General features: G+C 39.0%; 1 protein-coding gene across 1 annotated transcript in view; it reads right to left on the bottom strand.

Annotated features, from left to right (window-relative positions):
* Positions 1-26,622, bottom strand: part of LOC129417003 (cysteine-rich motor neuron 1 protein) — a 134,342-nt gene extending 107,720 nt beyond the window's left edge. The window contains 2 exon segments of the mRNA XM_073869573.1: positions 14,946-15,119; positions 25,718-26,622. Coding sequence (XP_073725674.1) covers positions 14,946-15,119; positions 25,718-26,030 — 487 coding nt within the window. The 5' untranslated portion in view covers positions 26,031-26,622.
* Positions 26,623-27,324: the final 702 nt, after the last annotated feature.

The raw sequence follows: 27,324 nt of genomic DNA, 5'->3' as shown, positions 1-27,324 counted from the left end.
CTTAAAACCCAAGAGGAGTTACTTGATTATAAAATAATCTTGATTAGAGTTTTTCACCCTTGATTACTTCACAGTAAGAGTGGAAGAGAAAACACAGTAAACACAGACAAGGGCCGAATGCAAATTCAAAAGCTTTAACACATTTTGAAACGGACAGACTTGTTTACAAACAAAAACAGCAATGCTATGCAAAAATATGCAAAACTAGCATATTAGCACATTTTCAGCGAAAGCACACTTGACAAGAAAGCCTCAGGGGGTTTAGTTATAACCTACTGATAAACTAAGGCTCTTTAGGGCTCACCAAGTCATTAATAAATGTTTGGCTTTACTGTATCAAACCATCACAAATATTTGTTGGCATTACATTAAATCAGATGCAGTACTGTATATTAGATAAACGAAATAAAATGGATCTAAAGGTTTACTGTTTACTGACAAACATTATACTATATTACAACATATCCATAGCTTCAGGTATACAGTCCTGAATCATGAAAATCCTATTGGAGTAATGGCGTACGTACACGCTTACTGCACATTAATGCGACACAAAGCTGAGTGTGGCTGGACAGCGATCTTCCTGACAATTCATAACACTTCAATATATTGCCAGGGGCCGAGGGGATTTATTTTGTGTTGGCTGTATCTGCTGTTGACTCTCAAAGATGCATATCTGTGGGCTTGCAATATATAAACCATCACAAGGACCATGGTTTTAGCTACAAATTCTCTTTAAAGTACTACTGAAGCAAAACATCACCTATAAATTGGAGGCCTGAGAGTGAATGTTCATTTTTGGTGAACTGTCCCTTTAAAAGAAAAACACCACCGTTTTTCAATATTTTACTATGTTTTTACCTCAACTTAGATTAATTAATACATACCTAGGGCCCTATAATTTCCGCGATCACGGAATCGCGGACGGAATCACGGAATTGGCTAATTAACACGGAATCTAGTATTAACGCGGAATTTTGCGGAATTTTACATTTTTTGAATAAAATTATGTTTTTGTATGGGAGACGAACGTATGTCTGGGGGAAATTCAGACCGGGAAAGTAAATCTGGGCGACACGCCCCCTCCCGTCGTTTCAGACCCCCTCCAAAACACTGAAACCATGGCGAAGCGGCTCTTCACGACTCTGCTTTTGTCAGCGAAAAAATTTAGAAATTCGACGCTAAGCACTTGGTTCCGAGCAGGTCTCACATGACTTTTATGTGACCGGAGAACTGTTATTTTGGAAGTTTTGTCAACACTCTGTTCACGGTGAGCGCAAAGATACATGCACTCTCTCATCCACGTCTGTCTCACTGTAGCCTACCTCTCTCACGTGCAGCTCACGCATCTGTCCGAAGTGCGAACACAAATCCTCATGTATTTGTTCAGTTTTATGCATTTCAAGCGAGCTGAGGCAAACTAACTATCCCTCGCATTTAAAATATAATCATCCGCATCATGGTGCCGCTCTCCGTCTCTCTTTCGCTCGCACGTGCAAAGAGCTGCGTGCTCATGCTTTCCTAAGTCAGATCACTATCCTGTGTATATTTGTAAAGTTATATGCATTTCAAGCGATTATGTATAAAATATGGATCGCGTTCCGCTGGATTGATGTGTTTTAAGGCACTTCTGAAGGCACCACTGCTTTGACACGTTGTTGTAGCCTCCTGCAACAACACTAAACAATGCATTGAATTGAGTTGTGTGTGCGCGCGGGTGTGTATGTGCTTGTGTAAATGCATCTTTTATAGTCATTAAGTAATCCTGTTATCCAGTTTTTCCCTAAATCATTTACATTTTAATCATTAACATTAAAGGCACACTCTTTTATGACTAAAATAACAGTAAAGGATAAAAAATATAATTGCCAAAAATTAAAACGGATAAAACGGAATTTGAAAAATTAAAACGGAGAAAACGGAATTTGGGAAAAAATAAAACGGAATTTGGGAAAAAATAAAACGGATTTTATAGGGCCCTACATACCTTTTATTTCAATGCGTGCACTTTTAATCTTTGTACAGTGCCTTGTGAATGTGTTAGCATTTAGCCTAGCCCCATTCGTTCCCTTTGGATCCAAAAAGGAATGAATTTAAAAGCCACCAAACACTTCAATGTTTTCCCTATTTAAAGACTGTTACATGAGTAGTCACAAGAGTAAGTATGGTGGCACAAAATAAAACCTTTGTTTGGAACCATAGGAATGAATGGGGCTAGGCTAAATGCTAACACATTCAAAAAGCACTGTACAAAGATTAAAAGTGCACGCGTTGAAAAAAGATAGGTATGTATTAATTCATCTAACTTGAGGTAAGAACATAGTAAAATATTTTAAAAAACTGTGGTGTTTTCTTTTAAATCTGTTCTATGATAACAATCAGGATGCAAAATACCTATAAACCATCTGAATGCTTAACTATTAACAAAATTCATGTAGTACAAGAGCTGAGAAAATACTTATTTATTCATTCCTAATGCTTCCCAACATTCCAGTAACTATGGTAATATTCATGGTGAGGACCAGTTAATCAATACACAAGTTGATCTATACACATGTTGGGGGAAAGGCAGTTGGGCATCTTCAATTCACCTAAACTGCACATTTTTTGGTCTGTGGGAGGAAACTGGAGTACCCACATTTACACAAGGGATAGCATGCAAACTCCACACAAAAAGGCATCCCGAGTCCCGACCCACCTGGGGCTCAAACCGGGGACCTTCTTGCAGTGCCGGCCGAGAAAACACTTGTGTATAACGTTTAACAGATCTCATTTTTTTACAGAAGACTCCTGCTAACTGGTCATTTGATACATTTTTGCCAGAATTGGTAAAGCACTAAAAGTATAAGCACTAAAAATGTATTTATAAATATATAAAAGCAAGCTTTCTTAAGCTCAAAAACACAAATCTCAAACAGAATCTGCTTTAGTGACTAAACATCGCATTAAAAATGTTCCTGAAAAAATTACACAATTGTCACGGTCGATTGACTCTACACACAACACATTTTTCTTACCATCTGACCAAATTCATGGAGGGAACATAAAAAAGGACCAAGCTGTGAGCCACTGTGAGGGAAAATGCCCCTTAAAGGTTTTGCGCTATCTTCAGCAATTTAAAGGACAAACGAGAGGCACGCTTCGACGGACCGCAGTGTGATTCATCTTTATCAGTAAACCACATCAAACTTAGACCGAGCATCTACTGCCGGACACCACAGGGACGCCAGAATGTCAACAACTGACTTACAAACAAAATGCCTCACTTCCCCCCAAAATATCGTACCATCTGCCATTTCAAGTCCATAGTCGTTGCGTCCCACCTCTGCACTTAGTAATTACTGACCTGAGGCTAAAATCATCAGGAAATACGCTTATCTCAAACACAGCAGTTTTTTAGCTAACAGGAAATAAAAAAATCTGCAAGAAAATATGTTATCTGTAAAGTGGCAATCATGTTGTAAGCAGGTATAGGCCTAAATGTCACACTTTCAAAGGTTTCGGGGTGCACATTTATCTTTTTCTGTCAAGGAATGTTTGAAACATTTTTAACTTTCAATGTTGTGTGACATTCAGCAATAAACTACAAGACGAGGCACGTTTTAGGTATGATATAAAGCAGGGCACATCAACGATAGCAATAATGATGCTGATAATGTAAATAGTAAGTTTCAACAAGGGCATCAAAACCGCCGAATCCATTAAATTTCTGTAAAATCGTGCAATAAGGTACAAGAGTCTAAAGGCCAAAGTACGGTTGATTTTTTTACGCGTCCGCGAGGGTCCACGTGCAGTGCGCGTGATGCAATACTGTACGCGCACCACCGGATTTCCATGAATTCCAAACTGAATGTCAGAATGGGATAGAAAGGAGATTTAAGCAATTTTGAGCGTGGTATGGTTGTTGGTGCCAGATGGGCCGGTCTGAGTATTTCACAATTTGCTCAGTTACTGGGATTTTCACACACAACCATTTCTAGGGTTTACAAAGAATGTTGTGAAAAGGAAAAAACATCCAGTATGCGGCAGTCCTGTGGGCAAAAATGGTTTGTTGTTGATGCTAAAGGTCAGAGGAGAATGGGCCGACTGATTCAAGCTTAGAGAAGAGCAACTTTGACTGAAATACCCACTCGTTACAACCGAGGTATGCAGCAAAGCATTTGTGAAGCCACAACACGCACAACCTTGAGGTGGATGGGCTACAACAGCAGAAGACCCACCGGGTACCACTCATCTCCACTACAAATAGGAAAAAGAGGTTACAATTTGCACAAGCTCACAAAATTGGACAGTTGGAAGAATGGAAAAATGTTGCCTGTCTGATGAGTCTCGGTTTCTATTGAGACATTCAGATGGTAGAGTCAGAATTTGGCGTAAACAGAATGAGAACATGGATCCATCATGCCTTGTTATCACTGTGCAGGCTGCTGGTGGTGTAATGGTGTGGGGGATGTTTTCTTGGCACACTTTAAGCTCCTTAGTGCCAACTGGGCATCGTTTAAATGCTACGGCATACCTGAGCACTGTTTCTGACCATGTCCATCCCTTTATGACCACCATGTACCCATCCTCTGATGGCTACTTTCAGCAGGATAATGCACAATGTCACCAAGCTTGAATCATTTCAAATTGGTTTCTTGAATATAAAAATAAGTTCACTGTACTAAAATGGCCCTCACAGTAACCAGATCGCAACCCAATAGAGCATCTTTGGGATGTGGTGGAATGGGAGCATCGTCAATGATGTGCATCCCACAAATCTCCATCAACAGCAAGATGCTATCCTATCAATATTGGCCAACATTTCTAAAGAATGCTTTCAGCACCTTGTTGAATCAATGCCACGTAGAATTAAGGCAGTTCTGAAGGCAAAAGGGGGTCAAACACAGTATTAGAACGGTGTTCCTAATAATCCTTTAGGTGAGTGTATATTTTTCAAACAAGTAATATATTTCATTTATGTAACTTATTTATGGTTTTCTTGCAAAATTGCAGTCTTAGATCTTACAATGGCTTAAAATGTGGCTTATGCAATCAGAAATAAGAGAACCATCTATAATATGTGTCTTTTTTAACAGTTTTTTCCACTGTCTGACTTCATTCGATCAAAAACAGTTTTCTAAATGGCTTTGACAGCATTGCATTTCTGATAGGTACACTTCTCACAAGTAGCACTTTTGTCAAGATCTGGCTGTGCAGCACTCCAACGACCGCCCCGTGAAATCAATCACGGGCAAACAGCAGCTGATCTATCTGCAGTTGATAGGATTATCCGCAAGTGACGAGAATCTCTCAATCAACCGGTGTGAACCGGGCTGGTGGACCCATGTCAATGTCCGACCTGTACTACATCTGTCAGAGGCTTGAAATCTTCCACACCAGAGGAGCTGTCAATACCATGATCGTAGAGAGCAGAGTAATAGCCATAGGGGACTAACCATGAGGGTGTTGATGCTATAAGGCCATTCTGCGATTGGTGGTGGTTTTAAGATAATCTAATTCAATTGTCATTGGTCTGGCCCTTTTCTCAGTGCTGAAACATTAAAGAATGTAGTTCACTGGGCTTCAGCAAAGCTTCGATTAGATCACAGCGCTGCTAGGAGTGCCCTGTGTTACAACTAGAGCTGCAACAACTAATCAATAAAATCAGTAAAAATCGATTATGACATTCGTTTTCAACAAATTTCATTATCGATTAGTTTGTCCGTGACGTCACATGCTCCCGCACCACCTTTGGCCAACATGCACACACATCAGGTGCTGTTTCTTCATTCAGCGGGAGCTGCCTACTCAAAGTCAGACACGTTTTATTCATGCAATGCAAGCTGTGACAGCCTTCTCTCCGCCTATTTATCTAATCTGAGGTACTGAACACAATGTTTTACATCTTTTCTGACTTATGGCGTGAACACACGGTGTATAGCGCTATTTTTAGCCTTTCATTGATAAAACTAAAGCGTCTGATCTCCGCGTAGTTTCATTTTACTCTAACATATACATGTACAAAACACTGTGTAGCATGTTTACTTACAACATAAGCAGTTGACATACAGTAATATTGGTTTGCAAACTTCGCGTCCATATAAAGTCATCATTACTCCCACTCACGTTTAAATGACAGCAAAGAGACTCGCCCACAGCCTCCACACACCACCCCCTCAAAGTATTCAGGACCGCAGTTGAAAATTAAAATTAGTTTATTAATCTGTGGCAAAATTCCCAGCACATCCCAAAAGACTTAATTCATTTTGTTAATTGATATTTTGACATTTAAAGATGTTTTACTATTTTAAAGCTGCACAAACTTTTTTATTTAAGGCTTAAAATATCTAAATAAAAATATTTTATTAGTAAAACTCTGTAGTAGTGTGTGGCTTTTGCACTTTTAAAAGTACACTTCTACATGTGAATACCCTAATTTAGTGCCTTATTTATCTATAATACGTGAAAACATCTAAATAAATATTTATATTTTATCCGATTAGTTGATTAATCGAAAATTAATCGCCCAGATTAATCGATTATGGAAATAGTCGTTAGTTCCAGCCCTAGTTACAACCCAACATTTATTGCATTCATGTGAAAATGTATAATACATGTTTTGAAATCTGTGACTTAAATCGAGGCATTTTTGCAAATCTCACAGTTTGAGACATTGATGAGATGTTTTTTAAAACTTTAGAGGTGAATCTATTGCTGTAGTCTTGGAAAAAAATCTGGCAAGCACTATACAAATTCTTTGTTGCACTTTAATCAACTTAAAATTACAATTAATTTCAACTTTCTTGACTAGTAAGGAGATGATATTAATTCTAAAAATAAAGTTGAAATAACATGAACTTTTTAAACTTTATTTTTAGATTTTAGATGAAAAATATAAGTGCTACAAGGAATTTTTTTACAGGGTAGGATTTTCTCTTTCTATAGGCAGTCTATAAAAGGTGACAGGGTTGCAAATACTTACAATAAATTCACTGATTTGTCTTATACTGTGCTTAAAGGATAAAATAGGATAAAAGGAAAAAAATAAAACGTGGCAATTTTTTAAGCAGATAAAAAATGAGAACTATAATGTATGGCGGAAGAGCACTTAGTTTGCAGTATTTCAACCTCTGCAATCTAAGTGCTCTTCCACCATACAATATAGTTCTCATTTTTCATCTGCTTAAAAAATTGCCACGTTTTATTTTGTGCCACCATACTTACTCGTGTAACTACTTATGTAACAGTCTTTAAATAGGAAAAACATGGAAGTGTTTGGTGGCTTCTAAATTGATCCCTGTTTGGATCCTAAGGAATGAATGGGGCTAGGCTACATGCTAACACATTCACGACGGGCTGTACAAAGATTAAGTGCACGCATTGAAAAAACATTCCTTTTCCTTTAAGATGATGATATGTATTGGGCATAATGTATTGCCAATGTCACAATAGAACCACCACTAAACTCAACCCAGACTTTTTTCAAAGGTAAATAAAAAGGTTTCATTTAAAGGTGATAAGCTCCGCAAAACATTCTACTAACAGGTCGCTGACTGAAAATTGCACATGACAAAGGTGATGGAATGTATTATCACCCCTAATTTAACACCCTGTAAGAATAAAGGAAGATGAGGAGGATAAAGGAGATGATGTGCAGTAAATTTGACCCCGCAGATGTAAAAGGGACAGCATCCCATTAACACCTGTTTGAGATGCTGAGACACTTTGGTTCCGTCGATGTCTTGTCGCCTAGACAGATTGATGTCAGCGAGTTTCCAAAACTGCACTGCGAAGGGGAAGAACACGCTGGTGCTGAACAGACTCTTGTCCCCAAACATTCATGACTGCCAAAGCCAGAGGAGGTTGAATAACACAAAGCAAGAATGCAGTGCATCTGTTTACAGACCTTTCAAAAACCACATAAGATTAATTACGCTGCGCCTCCACAAATAATCAATTAATGCCAACAACCATTTTAGTGCTGGCCGATATATTGAATTATTGCCGTATGTTTGATTTACTGGCGATATGAAAATAAGCAACAATTTTACTGCTTTGGCCATCATTACGATACCCAAAGGTTATGCAATAATTACATAATGTGAACCACAGTGTTGAAAACACACCTAGATCGATACTTTACTTGGATTATGCCATTTTAATCCAATTGGTTGCGTGTTATAATGGACAAATCCCTATTTAATTTCATGTATTTTCGGCCAATACGAACATTATGTAACTTTTACTCTTGTAGTAGATTCTTCAACATGAACACACCGTGCACCCAGAGCCAATATTTCACATCGTAACAGATCAAATGTTTTTGCATTGTCCTCTACGGGACAAGAGGAACGTCCAAGTACAGTACATTCAGGCATTTCGTTCTCGGGTTTGTCCGACCCCCCACGTTCTCTTTGAAAACAGGACATTGTTAAAACAGAAACATGTTGCTTTTGGCATGAGAGGCTGCTCTCTCCCAGCATACAACGGGGCCTGCAATTAGCATGGCCGGCTCCCCAGAACAAATATTCTCCACTGTAATCCTGCCAAGGCAGCAGAGACACAGCTCTACTGGAAGAATGCTTGGCATTTCCTTTAATGTGCTTTGGCCGAGCTGGGTCAAAGCAAACTAACAGTAACGGCAAAACAGAGTCTCTCCGAACAAAACTTCCTCCTGTGTCTCACTCTCTCTCTTAAACACGCACAAGCTTTCTCTATACAAAGAAGAACTCTCACCCTTGTATCATATTTCCATCCTTTTGCCACATTCTTTTACCTGCTACTATTAGCTACAAGATTTCTTTCAAATCTGAAATCTTTTCTTGTACATACATTTAATAAAATAACCTTGGCACCGGTTAGTTACAAGTAAAAAATATATAAACAATCTACTGTATAAAATGAAGAAGTTTTAAGTGCATCTCAAATACTTTTGGGGCCACTGTATGCGTAATGACGCTATAAAAACCCTTGGCAAAATACCAAGTTATATCTTTTCAAGAGACTGTTTCTAAAAGTAGTGCATCCATCCACTTACCAAATGACGGCAACCTGCACGTCAGAAGGCTATACTGGATCACTGGAAGACTACCATTCACCTCCATGTTAATGTCAAATACAGGTTCTCTGAAAGAGTTCCAGCATACTCTCTTACTGCCTCACTGCTGTTTGGCCCAGTCATTTATTTCACAATGACAGTAAAATTGCCTTGAATAGCCTGAACCCACACATTCAGAGGTGTACTTGAATATTGAATCTTTCACTCTAAAAACACTGGATTGTTATAACCCATGGTTGGGTAAAATATAGACAAGCCCATTTGTCGGTTTAAACGAACCTACTGTAGAAAATGTCTTATATTTGACCAAAGACGGGTTAAAACAAGTGTTTGCACACAAAAACCTGAAAACACACCCATGCCCTTACCTCACAAAATACATGATGTACTGTACAGTGTTTATGTTTATGGTATTCAATGTAATGTGTACGGTCATGGAGTTAACCTCCTAAGACCCAAGTTTTGGTTTGTCTTTTTTCAGATTTCTTCCAGCTATTTTGGGGTTTGGAAGAAGCAATAAATATAATAACCAAATATTTTTCTTTGAAAATTAAGCAGTGTAATTGTCCACATTTGTGTACAACAGGTTCCAGTTACACAAAATTAAGTATTATGGTGCAAACAACAAAATAAAATGTGATGTCAATGTATGTGGACATCCAGGTCTTAGGAGGTTAAACCACTAACGCGATTCGATTTCTCCTCATTTCACCCTCATGCTTTTCTCAAAGAGTGTTCAATGCGCTGCCTTATATATACACCATCTCTGGGTTTGTTGAATACATTTCACTATATATCATATCTTCAAGACTAATATTTACCTACAAACAGATCCACAGACTCTGTTGAGCTCTACCTCATGCTGGTACTCAGCAGTTCAGTATTAAGATCCAAAACTGAAAATTCTGTCATCATTTACTCACCCTCAAGTTGTTACAGACCTGTATACATTTCTTGGTGCTTCTCAATGGTGCTTCTGTTTTTTGCTTTATTACAAATATCTTTCTGTGTGTTGAGCAAAGATATTTTTAATTTGTAAAACCTTTTGCTTTATGCGGTAACCTCAATGATATCCCAGTGATTTTATTCCTTAAAGAAAAACACCAACTTTTTTCAATATTTTACTATGTTCTTACCTCAACTTAGATGAATTAATACATAGCTATCTTTATTCAATGCACAGTGCGCTTAATCTTTGTAAAATGTGTCGTGAATGTGTTAGCATTTAGCCTAGCCCCATTCATTCCTTACCATGGGTTCACACCATCCACTTTTGAGGCGTCAAATTCGCGTCTACTGTGTCTACTTTGCCACTTGAACAGTTTGAGTTTACTAGCTTCATTCGCGTGTGAAAGCCGCACGCGAAATTCTAGTCATCGAGACATTCACGTGGAAATTCGCGTCATGGGAGGGGCTTCTGCAACTCTGCTCGCTTCCTGTTATCACGTTACAACTAGAGCAAGCTCCTGATTGGTTAATGCGGCACATTTTTCCGCCATATTTAAAATTTTTCAACTCGCGCGTTTGCCGCGGCAACGCTCAATTCGTGCCATTCGCATGAACTAGACGCGCAAATGAGGTGGAATCACGTCTACTGCGCCGCGTTAAATGCCTCGTTCACACTGTGAGACCTCCAGACGCATGTCAACGCGTCTTCACATTGACTTAACATTGAAAATACTCGCACTTGAAGCCTTTACCACGGCTGGTGTGAACGCAGCATTAGAATCCAAACAGGGATGAATTTAGATGCCACCAAACACTTCCATGTTTTCCCTATTTAAAGACTGTTACATGAGTAGTTACACGAGTAAGTATGTTGGCACAAAATAAAACGTGGCAATTTTTTTAAGCGGATAAAAATGAAAACTAAATTGTATGGCGGAAGAGCGCTTAGTTTGCAGCACTTCAACCTCAGCGCGCAGTAACATCATCACTCTCGCTCAAACTTTTGTATATTACTGCGCACGGGGTCAAAATGTTGCAAAGTTACTCGTGTAACTACTCATGTAACAGTCTTTAAATCGGGAAAACATTGAAGTGTTTGGTGTCTTCTAAATTCATCCCTGTTTGGATCCTAAGGAATGAATGGGGCTAGGCTAAATGCTAACACATTCATGACGCGTCGTACGAAGTTTAAGTGCACGCATTGATGTATTAATTCATCAAGTCGAGGTAAGAACATTGTAAAATATTGTTTGTGTTTTCCTTTAACGTTTTCACTTTTTTCCATCCAATCTGGTACAGATTTACAGTTCAGGTATATTTTTACACCAACCAAAAATCTACTTAAACATCAAAGGTCAACATATTATTACAGTTTTATTGAAGATTGATTTCCTGTAGTAGCAACGGTAGCCAAGAATACGAATGTCATTAGGGAACCTCGGAGAGGGCAGCACAGCACTATTATCAATCTCCATTGCCCTTTCAGAAAGCCCTCCTCGCAGATCCGGCTATAGAAATTCTGAGGTCACTGCACTTCTCAAACTGGAGCTTGTTTTGAATCGCTACTGATAATATCAATAGCACTTATCTATTCAACATTCACCCTCGCGTCTGCCAGCTTCCCGTACATGCAAAACACTGCACGGAAGGACTCGAGCTGAATAGGGTGAACAACCTTAGAGGTCGAGGCCGTATTTCAGCTGATTCGGATTTGGTTGCATGTGCAGTAGTTTAAACAACACAGTTTCGTATCTATCCCCCCGGCAAAAGCACTGAAACAGAAGGGAGTGGGATTACGAGATGGAGTTTAATCATATTACGGAGACGCTTCCACTTCTACGTGACAGAAGCAATTGTTTAATGTAAAATCAATAAAATCTCACACCGTCTGCTGACTGTAGACACGAAAGATGGCCAGGTTGATGAATCACGACAGTAATGTTTTTCTCATGCAAATGATAACTCCCGAACGCATACCATTACAACAGCGCAAAACATGTGCCTTGGCCCACGTCCTCACCGCAGTGAACGCAAACAGATGTAGGAGATTGGAGAAAAAACAACCTGACGTAACAACTAGAAAATCTATCACATTCTCAAGCAACAAAAATACCACCCATGGGTTTTAAAGAACCTAATATTTAAAAAAAAACATTCTTTGAGCTAGTATGTTTATTTATTAAAGCAATAAGCCCCAAGAAGCAGTGGGTTACCGGTGCATTTTATAACAGCTAAGGGGCGTTGTTAGGCACGACACGAAGCAGAGTGCTTAAAACCCCCTTAGCTGTTATAAAATGCACTGTAACTAGGGTGGCCATTCGTTCCGCCGGACACGTCCCGAACATGTTTTCGGGTTCATTCTCCGGAAGTCGCGTTGGTCGACCGCATACGTCATCAAGGTTTAATATTTCGGGTTTAAGTCCAGAAAAGCAACCGTTACATTTCAAGGTAAGAATGAAACTACAATGATTGTATGTCTTAAAAGAAATAAATCTTAATTTTCTAATGTATTTTAACTGAAATGTGAGAACCTCGATGACGTATTTGCGGGACTTCCGGAGAACGAACCCGAAAACATGCTCGGGACGTGTCCGGCGGAACTGGCACGAATGGCCACCCTAACTGTAACCCCACTGCTTTGCGGGGTTTATTGCGTTTATAAAACGGTTACTTCATATGCATAGCAGGGTTTCACAAAATGAAACACAAATAAGTTGTAATTATATTAGTACAAATATTACTCTTCCGCCAAACAAAGTAGTTCCTCAGAATCAAGTGTGGCTGCAACAGAGCTCCACTCTCAAGCAACACAGACGCAGCAAAGACACAATGAAAATATGATTAAAGACTGTGGTGTTTATTTTTATAAATCAACATTCATCTAAAATATACATTAACATTTATATCGTGCAACTGTTGAAGTGATGATCAAATATGCTTGGAAGCATGCTTAACTCTTTCCCCGTCAGCGTTTTTTTTTTTAAGTTGCCACCCAGTTTTAGTGTAATGCCTTACAGAAAAAATGATCTTCTTTAAATAAACATAAAATATCAAATGAAAGAACAGACCATACGCTTTCCAACACAAAACAAAAAAAAACATTTGTTCTCTTATCAGTTATCACCTCTCAAATTTTCAGCTAAAAGCGGAGATAATTCCAACTTTTGTAAGAGATCAGATTCAGAGCCATCAAAACTTACACGTCACGCTAAATCCACCACAACGCTGTTGTGTCGAGTGAATGCGTCAGTGTTTAAGTTGGGTAAGATTGCCATCTAGTGGTTATTAGCGGAAATATAAATTTAAGACAAAAACAACCCAGAGAACGTTTTCTCTTTATTGACGAAATGACTCAACAATATTTATTGACATTTATCTGGATATCGCCATAATTGTGCAAATGTAGAAAAATACAAAAATGATTAAAGACTGTGGTGTTTATTTTCATAAATCAGTACGCAGCAACAGTGGCGCAGTGATGCGGTCTGAACCGTGGGTTTACCGGGGTATTTTATCACGGCTTAGAACGCGTTTTATCCAATCAGAATGAAGAACCAGAACAAGCAGTTTTATAATAATAATTTTAATACCGACAAATTTTTATAATCTATTGTTGGAAGTGTAACAACACACATTTCTTCATCTCATTTATTATAACAAATGCTAGTAAATTAAACAAATTAAACCAAGGAAGTCTTTGAAAAAAACAAATAGCTACTCATTAAAAGAATTAGGTTTCTATTAGACACAACATTGTGACAACTTTACACATACAAGCAAAACACTATCCCAAAGTAGACACAACATCATAATAAACAAGTGACAACTGCAGCAGCTACTGTATAAACCACTAGTCAAAACAACATGACAGGCACTTATTAACAAAACAAAACAAAACAAGGGGTGATATTCAGAAAAATAGCCACCGCCCGCTTCAGGGTTAACAAAAAGTACACCTGCCACAATAAAACAACAAGGGCCAGCAGCCGTTGCTATGACTGTAGTGATAACAAGCATGTATTTTTGTGCCTAATTGCCAGTGTGCCACCGGCACAGACTGAACGCACAGGCACGCTTCGAGAATGCAAGCAAGTATCCATCAGGGACCGCATTTTTCAACGCAACATTTGCATTCTGATAGCTCTAAAAGGAACCTTATCAGCCTCTAGTAAATCAGCGTGTTTGTTTGTTTAATCACAGGCTTCTGAAAAAGCCTGTCATATAAGCACGACGGGGCAAAGAAAAAGGGTGAAAATAGTCTTTTGCAACCCCCACTCTTTCCAACAAAAGAAAAGAATTAGAACAAACAACTATATAAAAAAATTTAGCCTCGGGGATTTTAAACAAGAAGTTGTTATTCAGCGGCTTAGGGAAAGCAGAAAATATGCTCCTGTCTGAAGCTAGCAGGTCAAAGTGAAACTTTTGCTAAACATTTGTTTGGGTTTTGGAATTTATGGTGTAGCTTTAACTAGGACAGCAAAGTCGTGCTCGAAAACTGACGCCAACATAAAGCATTGACTATGGCTGACACACACATCTTTAATAATATCCATTTATCTAAATTAGTTCATAGGTTACATTCACCCCTTCATTGATGCTGAAAATGAGTGCTTGGATTGATTATTTCAGAGGATCTCAAAACTAATAAGGAAGCTTATTCCTATTAGCAAAGTTAATTAGGGATAATTAGGTACGGTATGCCAGAAAACTGTATTACATTTTTGATATTCTGGCAAAATGAACAGCACAGCGCATGGGGACAAATAGCTTATTAAAAATCAAGCAATAGGAGATTCTTTAAAAAATGAAATCCATCAAAAAAATAAAAACGCCACAGTGACATCATCACTACGGCGGAGAAACATGTGCACGCACGTATGAGTCTGTTGTATTAGGGAGGCAGGGAGAGAACTAGCGAGAGATATAATGAGAAGAGAGATCGAAATAAAAGGTGTACCTTCAATCTTCTGCAGGGCCGTCTGACAGGCTTCCTGGCTGGCAAACTCGAATGGGTTGTTGCATGTTCGCACACTGTCACATTCACACTTCCCATCAATGATGTTACAGCCCGTAACCAGGTTTTCATTGCATGGCTCAAAGCCCAAGAGCTGGTCGTCATCCCAGTTTTCATCTGAACAGAAATGAGAAAGACACGTATATCAGTGTTGAAAGTCGTATTAATACGTTTCTAGATCAAACAATTTTAAGATTCAGAAACCAAACCGGTATCATTAAGCTTGTGGGTTCCAAAAGCCAAAAGGTCTTGTGTTGCTGGGGTAATGAGGGTGCTGAAAACTAGAATCCTTGGACCACATGACCAATTACATGTGAATCTGAGGTGCAAGGGGTGAGCCAGTGGCTCGGAAACAGCAGAGAGAGAGATTTGTTATAAAGAATTATGCGGTTCATGCATTCCCAGACTCTCTTGACTTACAGAACAGATAAATGGTGGCAGAGAGCAGCACATTTTCAAAATAAGAATGACCTCGACCTATAAGATGCGACTATCTGCCGGTGACATTATGAAGTCTTATTTACAGTGCACACATTGCTGATACCAGCGCTGGTATTTCAGCCCTTCAGCATGTTCGCCCTATCTGTGCGAAAAGGCATGTTTGTGTGCTTAGAATGCATGTATGCACCCTAGAGATTAGCGCATACTAGGGTTTACTACGGCAGACGACTTATGTTTCCTAAAGACCAAGAAAAAAGATTACTTTTGTGGCCATTTCTTTTCTCGTTGCAACAGCTGAGATTTTAGGAGCGCTGACCTAAAAAATCCAGTTTCAACACACCAGTTCAAAACACTGATTCAACTTGTTTTGCATATCACCCAGCTCTGCACCTGTGCATGCATGCATTTGCATGCACATAATTTATGTCTTTATAGAAATGCTACCTGTTTGTGCATAAATAACGGACCAGAGACGTGTTTGCAGAAACCTGCCTTTGCACAGCTAAGAAACTGATAATGTTAAACAACAATGAAATCCTTTCTGACTTCTTATATAACATCTTAAAGGGGACATTTAACAATACCTTTCAAGATGTCAAACAAATATTTGGTGTCCCCAGAGTACATATGTGAAGTTTTAGCTCAAAATACCATATAGATTATTTATTATAACATGTTAAAATTGCCACTTTGTACGTATGAGCAGAGTTGTGCCCATTTTTGGGTGTGTCCTTTAAATGCAAATGTTGATGTCTGCACTAAATAGCAGTGGCGTGGTTGGATAGTGCAGATTTGAGGGCGATATTATCCCCTTCTGACATCACAAGGAGAGCCAAATTTTAATTACCTATTTTTTCACATGCTTGCAGAGAATGGTTTACCAAAATTAAGTTACTGGTTGATCTTTTTCACATTTTATAGGTTGATAGAAGCACTGGGGGGACCCAATTTTAGCACTTAAACATTGAAAAAGACAGATTTTCATGATAAGTCCCCTTTAAACTCTGGATGGGTCACTTTAAATTTTATAAGCAAGTAACGGAAAACATCTCTCTCTGAACCAGCCACCCCATGGCAGTTTACTGAACAATTGTGTGTTTGCTATTAGTGATCTGCACACTCTAAAGGGAGACAGCCCAAGACTTAACCTTTAGGTCCTCTGAATTTGATGGATGTCATTCCATAATGCCACAAGGTCCCCATCATGCCCATGTACTGATCAAACACAAGGAACCAATTTCTATGGTGTGTGTTTGTTTGTGATCTAATGATCAAGAACTGGAAATTGGTGTTCAAAAGCTCCTGTGCTTGTTGTAGTTTTTTTCAGCAAAGGTCTCTAAATAGCTGCTGTCAACAGTTGATTCTTTCAGTAACTAAGCATGGCTCTCCAGACTAGTGCTGGATCATTTAGCTGTCTGAGGAGGGTTGAGTCCCTGAGCTCTCTGCCAAACAAGGTTGTCAGTAGCCTGGCATAAGTACACATCATGGAGGTCTGAACCACACATCAGGATTTAGACACATTGGGCAATGCAAATTATACAACAAGCTTTAATAAGAATTCAGGAAAATGACTTTTTAAATCAACGCACAGAATTCCAACTCAGAAAATCCCAAATTTTTAGATTTTTTAAATTGAAGTCTCAAAAAAAAAAAATGTGATCATTCCAACGTAAACAAAATCATAAGTCATAAAATGTTTCCACTTAAAATCAAAGCATCTCTTAAAATGGTCTTTTAATATGTTTTCATACCCTCTGTTTTAAGTAGGGGAGAGCGGGGTAAGTTGTCACACTGTTCATAACTCCAACACTAGAGGCTCTATCTCAAAAATCAAAATATAGCCACTTTGTGTGACGACTTCTTCTATAGTCAACTTTGTGTTCAGATGTGGTCAAGATCGCTTTAATCTGACGTTAGCATAATTTTCTTATTTTTTGACTTAAAATTTAAAAAATGCACTTTACATTTTATGCAATACAACTTTGTTAGGTATGAATGTTAAAAATGATAATTTTGCACAAAATAGCGGAGACAATAGCATGTCTTTTGGTACTTTAGCTAACGTGCTATGTTAAGTTAACCCTGAGATTTAGCCAACATTAGCACACATGTCAGTTTAACACCACAAAAGCAGGGCTAGCAGGGCTTCATAACACTGGGTTACTTTGAAGGATAAGCCCGCTTCTAAATTACAAGTGTGAAACGATCCTTAACCTAGGGATAAAAGCAGGGTTTAGAACAAAGATAACCCAGGGTTAAAGGAAAACACCACCGTTTTTCAATATTTAACTATGTTCTTACCTCAACTTAGACAAATGAATACATACCTATCTTTTTTCAATGCGTGCACTTTTAATCTTTGTACAGCACCTCGTGAATGTGTTAGCATTTAGCCTAGCCCCATTCATTCCTATGGCTCCAAACAGGGATGAATTTAGAAGCCCCCAAACACTTCATGTTTTCCCTATTTAAAGACTGTTACATGAGTAGTTACACGAGTAAGTATGGTGGCACAAAATAAAACTTTTGTTTGGAGCCATAAGAATGAATGGGGCTAGGCTAAATGCCAACACATTCAAGAAGCACTGTACAATGATTAAAAGAGCATGCATTGAAAAAATATAGGAATGTATTAATTCATCTAAGTTGAGGTAAGAACATAGTAAAATGTTGAAAAAGGTGGTGTTTTCCTTTAAACGCAGTGTGAAAACCGTAGAGTTGATCTTTCCAGTTCTGGTTTAAATGTAAAAATGATAATCAATAATCACAAGTAAGTTGTGTTCTTCTTTTTAGACAATCTAGTGTGACAACTTACCCACAATGGGGCAAATTGAACATTCGCTATTCAACAGTCTACAGCTCCATAATGAGATATGAAAATGTAATGAATACAACATATGTGACATTCTGTCATTTGGTATGAGATTTAAACCATTGTGATGTATGATGCTCAGTAAATGTTAGACAGTGTGAAAAGTGTGCAATTTACCCCCCCCCCTCCACCACAGCACTTAGTAATATAGTCAGAAACACTGAACTGTATTAATATGATTTAAAATCTTCAAAATTGTTAGTCATTTTTTGCATTCTCCCAGATATTTCAATCTAATGATATTTGTATTAGAACATTTCTCATGCACATCCACTAAGCAAAATATCATCATCTCGCATTGCCTAATATAGATCAACCGGTAGATGAAGAGGCGGGAAAAGCTGTTTTGCAAAAGACGTGAAAATCACCAAAACCGGAGGATAAATCAACATCAACATTAGTTTATAAACAGGCACAGTGACAAGTGTTGTTCTGCCGATATCAAAGCATGATATCAAATTGACACTCATCCTGTCCTAGCGGATGCGTGGTTTTCCTGCTGTAGTCTTTAGTGGCACCTGGTTGTTATCAAGGCAGGAGTCCTTCCTGATGCAAGAGACACTTGCTAATTTGGCACTAAACCTATTAATTACTCCGTCAGAAAAGATAATTTTAACACCATAGAAGGTAAACGCAAACAAGAGGAACAAACACGTTTGCCAAAACTCAGAAAAGCTATAAACACTATATTTGCTATTCTTGGCGACAGTATCTTTAGGGTGTGTCTTTTCTTCATCGCTCAATTGAGGAACCGCTTTTGACACCAACTTTTTTCTGCTTCTGAACGATAACCCCGAAAAAGTCCTGCGGCCCTCTCCGATGGTCCCTACGCTGCGCCCCTGAGGATACTTAGTACGCTGAGGAGCAGAAGAGGGGACATCTGGGAAGAGAGTGACAGGGAAGCTGCCGAGAGGGCATTTCCGCTTGTCTTCCCAGACTACATAAGACAACCGTCTCTCTTAACAAATTTCACCCTGCCTGCACTGTTTCTCGTTGTGAATAAAGTAAAAAAAGCACAACAATAGCACAGACATGCACATTGGCAGGCTGTGACAAAGTCAAAAAGAAACTCTAAAGGTACATTCACACGGGGCGTAAGCGTTAACGCTTCCCATTTACTTTTAATGGGTGACGTCATGCGTTGCCGAACTGAATTGTGGATCTGTCTGCACCGCATCACTACCGTTGCTCGCGATAGAAGTTAAACATTTCTCAACTTTTCAAGCGGCAACGGGTGCATCAGCCAATCAGATCGCCTTATGCAAATAGGCAGAGCCAGCCAATTATGTTTATGTAAGACCGGAACATGTGTTGTGGCCACGATGATTGGCTGTTGGCCACGCCTCAGACAAGCCTTCCGTCAAGCAGTAACGCTTCGGTCTCGTGTGGCTGTACCGTTAGGGAATAAAAAATTAACAAAATTATATGAGACCAGACTACTTCTGTGCAAAATAGCTGAAGTCATACTAATGATAAAGCCCACTGACTAGCAATAGCAAGTAGCTAATAGGAATCACGTTAACAAAGGAAAGAAATTAGCATTTGTCGCACTTGAAGTGGATCGAAAACGCTCATCAAAGTTGTCTCAAGACAAGAACGCGTATTGTTTAATATTTTAAGACAACTTTTATGAAAGGTTTTGATCCACTTCAAATGTTACCTAGTACTGTATATTTCATGGGATCTTGAACACCTGATAATCTGCACAGAGAATTCAATAAACAATCAGACTCTGTGTCCGCCTGCTAATGACGAAAGATAACTTGAACTAACTTGAACCGATCAATTTAAATGCGGTACTGAATGTAGGTTCGGGAGGAGCTTGATCGTTCAATTTAGTAATTCAGTCAATTCATGATCATTTAGTCCTGTTAATCATTTTCCAAGTGTAAAAGGAGCCATGTAGCAGCTGCTTTCTCTTACAACAATTTATCTCGACTTCTCCCATGCTTGAATTTACTTACATTTATCTTATTTCACTGTCCAAGGGGCTATCAGAGTTCAAGACAAGTTTCCGAAACGAGTTCCTCTTTCCAAGACAGCTAGCCAAAGTTCAGTTTCGAGGGAACAACACTTTTGTAGTGTAGTTCCCTACAGCGTGACAGCGTCTGAATGGTGAACGTGATTTCACCAAGTAAGATGTGATCCTGGATCAACACCATTGTTGGTCCTGGATCAACATTTTCATTAACCAGTCAGATTGCAGGATTAGATGTATGTATGTATGTTAGATTTAGGTACAGGGGCTTTTAAGAAATACTCCTCAAACTATTATTTCACACACATTTGAGGGGTTAAAAATTGTTAGGGTTTGAGTTAAGGGTAGGTTGGGATATCTTTGATTAAAACGTTGATCCAGGATTCCAGGATCACATCTTATATGGTGAAATCACGGTGACTGCGTCGGAATATGTATATAAAATTCGATCAATGGTTGGGTGTGACGTCACAGGCGTAAGCCAGAGAGCATAAAAGGATGAACAGGAACGCCCACTTTAGCTGGCATATGCCGAAGCAGGTGTACAGGTACGCCGGAAGTATGGCAAAGGAGACGCCGCGTCTCGTTCCCTTCTCAGGAAACAGAGGTTACATACGCAACCTAGAGATGTTTTTCACTAATATTCTCATTTTGAGGTTTGAAACTGGCATATGAGTGAAATCCCTCATACAGTATCCCTTAATCTTATTTTGAATTCTTGAGTTATATCGGAACTCGCATCATGTTTCAGTCATCATATAACCTTTATTTGCTGGGTCATTTAGCATTTCACCAGAGGAATGGCATGCACAAAAAGACCTCCGGTTGACAGTGATTAAGAGGAATGTGGAGTTTCTTTGTTAGTAGACGGAGCCCAGTGTTTGTGTGGATGACGTTAATAAGGGCAGGCGTGCTTCATTCTCCAGGTGTTCTCTGCAAACAGCTTGTATGAAAAACATGTTCCAATCTTTCCCGTCTGAAGCTATTTAAATAATAAAGACCACTGTTTTTTTCTTTTAGTGTGGAAGATTTTGATTTAGACTCTATGCTGTGTTAACTGTAATGTGCGGAGTCCAATTTCTGATGGGTGGATGAGGGGAAGCCTTATTTGTTTGTTGAGTAAATATATGGCCACATAAGTGGTTCGAATCAATATGTCAAAAATGTCAGCCATGCATGTTGCTATGGAGAAGAGTGTCAGCTACGCAAATGAATAAATTATTTTCTTTCAGCATGGCTGGAGGCAGGGTAGCTATCAAGACCGACATTTAACTGGCCTTTAACCACCTACTAGGTGTGAATGTATTGTTTATTAAATACATTCTCCTAGTTTACTGTAATAGACTATGGCAACATGAAAACATTTCTTTGTTTGTTTAAACAGCCCAAAATACTGTATGAACAATAGCTCAATGATGCTGTGAGTTTAGGGTTGGACCCTCCAATGCCAGACAAAGCATTTGAAAGAGAGACTGAATTGAAAACAGTTAATATAGCCATCCTCCAAATAAACCAGTATATGCACAAACCTCCTTTCAAAGCACGATTGCTGTAACATTCCCTTATTCAAATATTGTTCTAAAAGCAAAAATTAACAACAGAAACAGAACAACCAAACTGCATCACTGCTATGGCCACAAATAAAATAATTCAATTTAACATTGAGAGTGGTTCTGTTTACATGCACTTCACTTACTTGATAGTCCAGTTTAGACCCATATTTCACTATTTGTGTGTCATGCAAAATGCAAAATAGTTGTGTACTGTGGATTCCTCACATTTCAGATTGTTTGGCTTCCCATCCAACCCATAACTAAAACAGGCTGTGCGAATAGAAGGAATTACCGTAAATACGAGGTACCTCTATATTTTAAAATGAATACATAAAAATAAATAAGAACATATTGTCAACCAGTGGTATACAGTAAAAGCATGCATTTAACATTTAATTTAAAAAGTTCAAGTTTTCTTTAGCTGGTATTTGTTTCTGGTTTCACATAAGGTCTTCATCTGCCTGGCATCACAAAAACAAAGCCATCTGTGCCTTACGCAGATTTCTTCTGATACTAGTAAAATCTGTAATCATCAAACAACATATGACTATCAACAAGAAAAGTCTGGTTGGCTTGTTAAACAGATTTGAAATATCTGGACCTGAATATCTGAACTTTTTTTTCTAAAGTTTTTGGTATGCAACAGTTCACCCAGATGCTTAGGCCTACCAACAACATTGAATTTTAAATAAAGGTCTTTACTGTTGTTAAGAACTATGATCTATTGTATAAGTAGAAAAGGTTACAAGTGTATATAAAGGTGTAAATAGGGTGCAAAATGTTGTGGCATCTCATAAAAATTAGACTTTTTCGATGTTTCAGTGCTATAATTGGGTCCCCAGTGATTCTATCAAACAAAAAAATGTGAAAAAGATCAACCCAGTAACTAAGTTTTGGTAAACCATTCTCAGAAAGCATGTGAAAAAAATAGGTAATGGAAATTTGACTCCCCTTGTGGTGTCAGAAGGGGATAATAATCTGCACTATCCAACCATGGCACTGCCATTTAGTGCAGATATCAGCTCATTTGCATTTAAAAGGACACATCCAAAACGGGAAATTTTTACACCTACAAATTGGCAATTTTAACATGCTATAATAAATTATCTATATGATATTTTGAGCTAAAACTTCGTACATATGTACTCTAGGGACACCAAAGATTTATTGTACATCTTAAAAAAGTCTGTGAAATGTCCCCTTTAACCTTGAAGTGACAGATCATGCACAGAGAATACATAAAACACCTTGAGATATCTACTGAAATCTACTGAAAAAAACCATTACAGTTATGCTTAGATTAAAACGATAAGTATATTATGAAAAATGTGCTGTAATGCTGCAGCGTAGCAAGTGATTTATGTAGTCATAAAATGAAAAGTGGTCACAGAAGATGCATTCTAAATGCACGTTATTACCAAATGTAAATGTTGACTTTTCTCTGCAAACCACCGGTGAATGAATCACTTGAGATGGATCTTAATGCCAGGTATAAAAATGGCAGGGAGTTGTTAAGTATAGCTGGATTCATGCAGGGAATCTCAACCGCACTTTCTAAATGAGAAACCGAGACATCACACATCACTTCCCAGAAAAAGCTCACCTGGAGAGTTCTGACAGTAAACCCCCCAGGATGTGATGTGTTCGGTACGCTCGTCTCTAGAGGAGCTTGCAGTGCATTTCAGGACCACCATCACTGTAAACAGGCTGTCCAAAGTAATCTCATGCTTTTGGAATGCACAGGAATCGAACTCGAACTCGAAAAGAAAAATGCATCTGTTGTTCTCGTTCTCGTTTTCAGCCCTGTGGACTGTGATGCTCCAGTTGGGGAGCCTGTAAAGATCTTTGATGTCACTTGACCCACAAGAGCGTGTGAAATTCATAATTCATAAAGTGTTACGTAACAGGCGCGGTCTGTGTCAAACGAGCTTTAGAGACTAATTCACTGTTAAGACCCTCTGAGATCTCAGTGTTCTAGGAGGTGAAGGTGGAGGTTAAAAGGATGTAGCCTATGCCGGCATTCACTGGGCACTCTTTGATCCGACTCATTTATCTGACAGCCATAGCTGTGGCACTCAATGCCGCAGTGTTTTCTTGGCTGAATTACAGCAGATGTCACCCCGGCAGTTACATGTCAAACGGTCGAGACGCCTTCAATTTTCATAGCCAGCCATGCTGAAACCTGACCTGTGACATAGCAATGCGTGTCCGCTGACTAAGTCGGCATTCCAGCTGGGACCGGGCAAGGCAGGGGGCCTTTCGGAGAAGAGCTGCAAATGGTACGGCATGCAAGCATGCATGGGAAATCTGTCTAAATAATATGACAGATAGTCTTGACGAATGCCAGTGTTTCTTCTTTGGTTCTTTCTGGTTGATCTAAAAGAATGGATTGTGTAAAGAATCATGACTTTGATTCTTTTCACAACAGGTGAAATGCAGCCCAAGCTTAAAAACCATTTGAAATGTCAATGTGATCTAAAAATATACCCTGTTTGCTTTCTTAATCCAACTTCCTGGCCTTAATGTGCATGAATATGTGCTTTATTTTCCAAATGAAAAAATGTTTGTCTATGTAATCCGTTTCTTTAAAAGCCAATAATGCAATATCTACTTATCACAATCCAATCAATTATTATTGGAAAATCATGTCCCACCCTACAATTCTTTTCAATATCGCCTTATACTTGGAAATACGTCATAAGGTCTTTTGAATAAAGGGTAAAAAGTTTGAAATGTTATTTTATTTATCGTGAATTGAATATTGTGCTTTGTGTATTGCTGTTTTATGTGTATGTGAATATATGTATGGTGATGCCAAATAAAAATTTCCAGTCGTGGCTGGACAATAAAGTACAAACAAATATAAATGGGTTAGGAAAGGCATGTCACATTGACTTTTGCAATAATACATGAGAAATTTACATTAAAATTGTTAACCCTGTGTCAAATTAATATTGTACTCTGGATTAGTACTCACACTGTGTATTATTGGCACCGAATTGTGTCTGCTCTACAGCATGGCTTCAAACAACCCATGGTTAAAAGTGGCCTTAACCTGGGGTTAAAAAGCCCCAAGAGAGCACCATGAGAAAGAAAGACCCAAGTTTTGACAGCACAATTAACTGCTTCAAAACGAGGCATCCTTGAGGAGTAAACCTGGTGACTTAAGGCATTAGAGGCGCACGTCCCTCGATGGTCAGATGTAAAATATACGGGCTGAAGTTGCATAGCAGACATTCCGATGAAAAACCAACAAGCCTCGGCGGAAAGATCGAGACTGGCACCGTGTCCAAAAACAGCACGGAATCCGTTAGCCATACCCGAAAGAAACGAAAACCGACAGGCTGCAAACACATTAACCAGCTCGATCATTTCAAACCGATTGTAATGTATGGAGGCAAGGCAACGGTTTTATTGTGCAGACAGGGACGACGGTGACATTTAAGCCTCGTGGTGTTAGAACACGAAACTATTTACTCTTCTCGCGATAATGGCCTTATAATCAGATTACGATATCTAATAAGCGGTGATAGTGGCTCGTTTATCTTCCCAAATTTAATAGCTGTAATCCAGATTTATTTGGTTTTCTTTTTATCTCTTGCACTGTTTATAAAGTATCCTAAATATCAATCTTAATGAAGCAACGATTTATTGATTTGATGATATATACAGTAGTAGACAATGCGCAGTATATCCTTTTCTTCACCGCACCTCTTCTGCTTTCCTTTAATGTGGCCAATAAATACAGATGGAGCCAAACTTGATTTATTACTTTAATTTCCATCACCATCGATACGTTTGATTAAACCAATAAACAAAGTTGACAACTTTTTAGGGAGCAAAGGAAAACAGAGGAAGAAAATTTACAGACCTTCGCAAACTCCGACCTCATACTGCGTGATAGAAGCGCCGTTTAACGGGGGTCTGATGACGCACCGGAGCCCCCGGTCGCAGGTCCCGTACAGTCCGTAAACCCCACCGCAGCTCTCGTTCTTCTGCTTGGCGCAAACCGAACAGCAGCCGCAGATCCCGAGGACCACCGACCCGGTACACTGCTTGGGTTCCTCGCATTTGGACTTGTCACAGGGGAGACATATGAGCGCTCCACTGTTCTTCGCGATTAACAGCGCAAGTTGGGAGATCAGCATACATTTCACAAGAATATACATCCTGGAGGAGGCCATGAAGGAAAAGTGGACAAAATGTATATCCTGTGTCCTGTCTGTCCCCCAAACTAAACGACAGGGAACAGATTTTCCAGCGAAGTGAACGAATTAGCGGCTCTAAGCGCGCGCAAGAAAGGTTCCGTTCAGAATCACGCGCTTTCTGTCGAATAGAATAATATCGCGTTCCCGGCGTTAAACTTTTGTGGAGGTTGACGAAAGCCACCAAAAAGGCATTTCCTTCAAATGAACGACAACAGAATAACTATCCCACGCTGTACGACCAGTGCATGGCTTATGCGTCACGATTTCTGCACAGTTCCGTCCAGTTTGTTTTTGCGTAGGAAAACTTTCCTCATGCGTCTCTCGATCTCTTCCCTGGATTCTTTTTATTGATTTCGTCCTCTCCTGCGGGGCAGAGAAAAGCAAAAGCGCAAAGTTCCTCGTCGAAAAAGCGATCCTGGTATTTTGTTGCGGGCAGAGATTCAACTGTGTGACTAAAGGTGTACAGCTATCGCTCGCGTCTCGTGTTTATCGCTCGCTGTCTAGTTGAGCTCTTCTCTCTCCGCCCGCTGCTGAACGTTCAGCTCAGTCCCTCGCCGTGACCTCATAACAGAACCACGCCCATCTCGTATTACTTTGCTCTATTGGAGAGTTCGTGCGTTTCAGATATGAGAGACACACAGGAAATGCTGGTAACACGACACGCGCAACACAAGGGGTCTGTGATATAGTTCGCACTGGTTAAGGTGCACGCGTGGAATGTGGGGCCCGCATAACCGTGCGATTTAGTGCAAGGGAGAGATAAAGTCTGTTATGTCTTGGTTTGGTCATTTACTGTTTTCTAACATCCAAACAATATTTTATGTATATTTAAGATGATTTACAAACATGTTTATGTTGCTGATATAAAAATTGTTTTTTTTTTAAATAAGAGATGGAAGGCAAGTTAAAGTAATTCGTCAGAGTTTGATAAACATTATTCGCTTTACTATACATTAACATCCAGAGCATGTACAATCTTTGCAGGAGTTACATGAATGAAATTTTAATATGTATTGTACCTTTGCTCTATTCAAAATCACTTTTCTTACAACATGTTTTGTTAATGCTGCCATCATCATCTGGAATCTTAATATTCTTAGACAGATACAGTCAATTCTTTATATAAAAATAAAGTGTTATAATGTCTTTATGGCTAATTTAAACACTAAATATACATTTATATAAATCTTCCACCATGTTTAGACCAAATTACAGCCAATAAAAATATATCTAATATTTAAAGGGGTTGAATCCTGCTCATCTTCTGTTT

The sequence above is a fragment of the Misgurnus anguillicaudatus genome, chromosome 7 (assembly GCF_027580225.2).
Source record: "Misgurnus anguillicaudatus chromosome 7, ASM2758022v2, whole genome shotgun sequence".
Classification (NCBI taxonomy): domain Eukaryota; kingdom Metazoa; phylum Chordata; class Actinopteri; order Cypriniformes; family Cobitidae; genus Misgurnus; species Misgurnus anguillicaudatus.
This window is presented reverse-complemented; position numbering and strand designations above follow the sequence as displayed.